Raw genomic sequence first — 5,204 nt, 5'->3', positions numbered from 1 at the left:
AAAATCACTAAATAAATCCCCATCTGTTAAGCTCATTCCTTGAGAAAAACTAAATGAATAACTTAAATAGTAAATGTAGCACACCTTAACTTATACATGTGCACATGAATTCAGATTTTCTTTAAAAACTAAATAAAAAAGGAACGTTGTGCTTAAACACATTATTTATATTTAGTTAATGATGACTTCCAAAGCAAATGTTTTGGAATTCCTTTTTTATTGTGGGATCTGCAAGTAAATGCACCTTCTTAACATACGATCAACGCTGTAACTGTGGTCATAGTTTGCTGATCTGCAAACTCTTGTCTTTACTTTCGTCTTTACTTTTATCCGATCCGCATGTAAACTGTGTCAGAAATACTGGAATGAAAACGAGGCCGTGAAGCATCCCAATAAACATGACAAGAAAGAAGATCTTAAAAAATGTTCTGAATGTGTGAAATTCAGACGTGGCCAACACCGACACCCCTAAAATGGTGGACAGGGCCCCTTGAAGTATGGGGTAGCCTAAACTGGAGAGGGCGTCCACGGCCTTGTCGTCGGGACTCGTCCTCTCGCCGGAGGCGAAGGCGTGAGACACGTGAGCTGAGAAATCCACGGTGAAGCCGATGCAGAGGGTGAAAACGATCATGGATATGGAATCGAGAGTGACGTCCCAAAGCGCCATGAAACCGGTGACGCCGGTGGTCACCGAGCCGATCGAACAAGTCAACCACAACGCGCACAGCGGGTCTGGAATCAGCAGGAGAGAGACGACCAGCATCCCAGCTGTGATCACGAACACGTTCTTAATCGTGCTGCTGACCACCACGTCGTACTGGTCGTAGAAGATGAATTTCTGGTTATAGACTGATAAAGATGCGGCGCGGCATCTTCCCGCGGTGGTTTTCAGACCTGTGAGCATGTGAATTTCCATGCTGGCGTTGGCGATGTCGACGGTCTGAATGAAGAACCGGGATGCGCGGACGGCGTCCCCGGTGAGGTTCACGTCTTGCTGGAAAAAAGGAAATGAATCAAAAAAGCGAGATAGATTTTTGAGGAAAACGTCTTTATCGTCGAGGTTTAAATGTGTTTCTCGTCCGTATGACAAATAAGAGTCCAGCCAGGACGTAGAGACGTCCTCGTCTACAAACTGGAGCTTTTTCAAATCCTCGATGCATCCCTGAAGTTGGTGCCTCTTGGTTTTATCCCAATATGGGAACTCCTCATTCACAATAACCATCACAGATGGGCCGTAATCGGAGAAATACTGCCTATCCTTCCTATTGAATCTGGTAACGTGGGAGTTATCAGCTGCCAGATCATAGAGTTCAATCCCCTGTTGAACGTGGAAACATCCATAAATACTTGCAGCTAAATATACCACGTAAAGGAAGATTACAACCCCCTTGACACAGGGTTTTATCAAAAACGGGCCGTAGTAATCCTTAAAGAAATTACTCGCCGGTTGTTTTTTCTCCGCTCCTGTGTTCTTATCGTAGTCGCCTCCCACACAGCAGATGTTATACGCCGCAGAATAATGATCACTGTGGTCTGATGGTACTTTCTTGCAGGTCAGCCAGTGCCTGTTGCTGGCTTCTCGCCTCCCGTTCAGAGCCAGGAAGGCGCCGAACAAGGTGATGGTGTAGATGTAGCAGAACACGATGGAGACGCTGGCGTACAGGCAGAACGACTGCACCGACGGGAAGTCGGACACGACGCCTATGGAGAACTTGAAGACGTCGGTCAGGGCCGTGATGGTGATGGACATGACTGCTTCTTTGTAAGAGTGAGCCATCCGCTCCGGCACCGGGTCTTTCACGTTGGTGTGCTGCCAGTCGGACACCATTACGAACATGTTGTTCAGACCGATTCCTGGAGGAAACAAAATACAGTAGAGATGTAAAGTCAATGACAGTTTTGAGACTTAAAACATTTTACAGGATTTTTTACTGTAAAACATAAAATGCTGGTAAAACATGATGAACCGCAATTGTCTTATAGTCCTTAAAATATATGAAGCAGTTAAAACACCACAGAGATATCTTTTTCACTGTCACTTTTATGTAAATGCGATGTATTTCTTGATGGATGTTGCATTCCAAACTACACCCCAAAACTACAGTCCGGAACAACAACAACAACAAAAAGACAAGGATGCTTTTTCTCACCAAGTATGAGGAAAGGAGAGTTGGCGACTGTGATAACAAACGGCACTCCGATGTAAAGCAGCAAACCAAAAGAGGAGAGAACAGCCAGGCCCGTGGAGAGGACGCCGAAGACGGCCACCCACACCTTGTTCCTCACATTGTCCAATCTGTCAAGGAGGTAGAGACAGGGAGGTGTTGGTGTAGTATTTAGAATCATGCAGCTAACAAAGTACAAATATCATCCCTTTAATCCCACACTTGTTCTTAGATTAACCTGCGCAGCCTCACAATAATCCTGCTGATTGTTGGATACTTGTAACAAAGGCATCACACGTGCATGTTGTTAGCAACAAGTTACAAAATGTGCACATTTAGAGAAAAATGTTGTGTAGTAAAATTTAAAATGAGGCTTTGACAAATGACTTGCTTTACGTTACACTGCCATCTGGTTGAAATGTTTATGTAAATGTGACCACACCCAACAGTGATGTCACTATGTACTGCCACACCCTGGAGTACGCTTGTATTTAACTGCTGCAAGATGAGCAGTGAAACCCGTGAAGGTCAGCAAAAACAAATGCTGTTAAAGAGACCCTGTGGAGTTTCTGACCACTACATGGTGCAATGTTTTATGTGTGGGTCCCGGTTTTGTTTGTTCTCATGCACACGTCACACACGTGGTAGCGAAGAAGAAGACTGCTAGCTCGCAAACATGGACGTGAACACAAGTTTCAAACTTTCAAGAAACATCTGCTGTTCAAACATTTTATGAGGAAATAAAAACACACGGAATACATTTATCAGACCTCAAGGATACACACAATACATTTAGGCAATTAGCTTTGAAGGTAAACACAAACTCCGCCGGTACCTTTAAAGCAGGACCTTTGCTTGCTAAGTAGAAGCTACTAAATACAGGATCGTGGTAAATGATCAAACCTGCGGTAGCACAAGTGGAGGCGAGTCATAAAGTCAACAAACTGGATCACGAGTGTCTTCCTTTGTTTGGCTAACGGGAGCCAGATGAGCAGGGAGACCCACTATGAGCTGCTGCTCGTACCAGACAAAGTAGAGATATAGCAGCAGAACTCCTGAGTGTGTTGAATTAAGAAAGGGTGGATCAGTTTGTTTATGAATTCAACATTTCATTTGCAAGAGGCTGAATGTGCTGTTCCCTCTTTCAAAAGTTATAAAGTCTCACTTTAAAACCTGTCATCAAATTTGTGTACAAGAATAATCAAGTTTAATTGTGTATTAAAACTACCTAGAGTGTGTTTGGTTATTGTTTAGCTCTGTATTGTTTTGATCCCGTGTATGTTTTTTAACGTATTGTTTTAAATTAGCAGGTGACTCCCTGTACAGACAAACATGAAATACCTGATAGAAACTACACCTCACAGAAGCCAAACGGATCTAAAATAACTAGAAACTCAAATGTAAACTAAATTTGAAATAAAAATGAAACCTCTTTAAATTGCAATAGCTCTGCTTTGGACACATGAATGCTGACCTTGTTTCGACATCTACATGTGAGCTGCTTGTGTTGAATCAGTCGCTTTGATAAATCATCTCCCTGCGTCTCAGACTCGGCTTCCAGTCAGGAAGTCGCTCACTGTGTGACGGGCGCTGATCACTTCTTACCTCAGGCAGGATATCACAGAGAGGGTGATAGCACAGGCATAAGTGATGAGGAATAAAGGGAAGCCATCTGTGGTGTGACTGTCAATCTCCTCCTGCCTGGATTTGGATGTGTAGTAAGACACCTATAGAGTACAGCAGGAAGACGGCAACGAGAAGTCAGAAAACTGTGTTTTACACACATATGTCACTACATGACAGCGCAGGATGTGTGTCTGAAACTTTGCCAAACACATTATCGGAAAAGGAAGTGTAAAGACACAGTTGGAGCAGAAAGGCTGCAACTAATGTGTTTAGACAAACGCCTCTGTTTGCTTGTTTTATTGCACATTAACAGATTAACATCACAGTGCAACGGCATGTTCAGCTAGGAGACAAAATCCACCTTTGTTTTGTCGCTGCATTGCATTGTGGTCTAGTGTTAAAAACTGGTATTCTTTCACTCTGACATTCATCTTTGTATGTCCCTCTCTTGAAACATTATGATCCAGTCAGATATTTCAAATACAATAGAAAAATGAATCAATTCATAAAAAAAAACTGGTGGTCTTATTCGCACTGAAAACATGCTCTATTGGCACGCTGTCGAAGCCTCATGGGAGCTGTAGTTGTTCAGAGCAAAATAAATAATCATTGTTCCATCCTAAAGAAACACAACACAGCATCAAATATTGAAGAGCGTGTGAGAAAAAGCAGCGGTGTGATACGTACGTCGATGTGTTTGCTGCCCGTCTCCTCTGATAACAGCCTTTTAAATGCTCTCAGCCATGCTTTCGAGGCGTCGGCTGTGTTTTCCTTGTTTTCTAAGTGGTACAAGAGTTTTACGGCCTGAGCGCTCGTGACTGAGCCGTTGGCTTCTGCGATAACTCCGCCGAGCACCGAGCCCAGGAACACCGAGCTGGACCCGTGCGTTTGTACTGGGAAGGTGATGCTGGTTTGATCAGTCTCACTGGAGCCGATCACTTCCAGGAGGACGTTCGAGACACATTCTCCTCTGGCTTTCGCACACAGCTCACTGAATCCCATGCTCCCGTTGAGCACGGTGATATTAAGGACCCTGTTGTTGAGTCTGACGATGTCCTCAAAGGCAGGATTTGCCAGTATGTTCGAGCTGCTGGTCGATACGGCGATGAGGGAGGCGAAGCTGCCCTTGTCGTACAGCCGGTCCTCTGAAAACATGGAGTCATTGTAGGGGAGGTGTTCCCTGACGAAGGCCCTCGTTGCCTTCGAGGGTCCTTTCCTGGGCGTAAACTGACGCTCAAAGTCGTTGTCCTCCCTGTCTTTGAGGAAAGTGAAGCCTCCGCCGAGCACCGCTGAGAGTATGAGAGGAATCACCAAAAAGTACAAAGGGCAGGAGCCCACGAGAGACCCAAGTCTTTCAAAAAGGCCCGACAGAGGCTTCGCCACGCAGTCGGTTCGTCTGCATGTTCGTCCCAT

The 5,204-nt window shown here is 44.7% G+C and overlaps 1 protein-coding gene across 1 annotated transcript; it reads right to left on the bottom strand.

The window, feature by feature from the left end:
• Window positions 1-277: 277 nt before the first annotated feature.
• LOC306712032 (patched domain-containing protein 3-like) lies at window positions 278-5,204 on the bottom strand (the record flags this gene model as incomplete). The annotated part of the gene is made up of 4 exons (XM_079181128.1): window positions 278-1,854; window positions 2,151-2,296; window positions 3,771-3,892; window positions 4,479-5,204. The coding sequence occupies 4 exons, from the start codon at window positions 5,202-5,204 to the stop codon at window positions 278-280; spliced, it is 2,571 nt and encodes an 856-aa protein (XP_079037254.1).

This window comes from Pholis gunnellus (assembly GCF_910591455.1).
Source record: "Pholis gunnellus genome assembly, chromosome: 20".
Classification (NCBI taxonomy): domain Eukaryota; kingdom Metazoa; phylum Chordata; class Actinopteri; order Perciformes; family Pholidae; genus Pholis; species Pholis gunnellus.
Note: the sequence above shows the minus strand (reverse complement) of the source record. Positions and strands in the feature narration are given on the sequence as shown.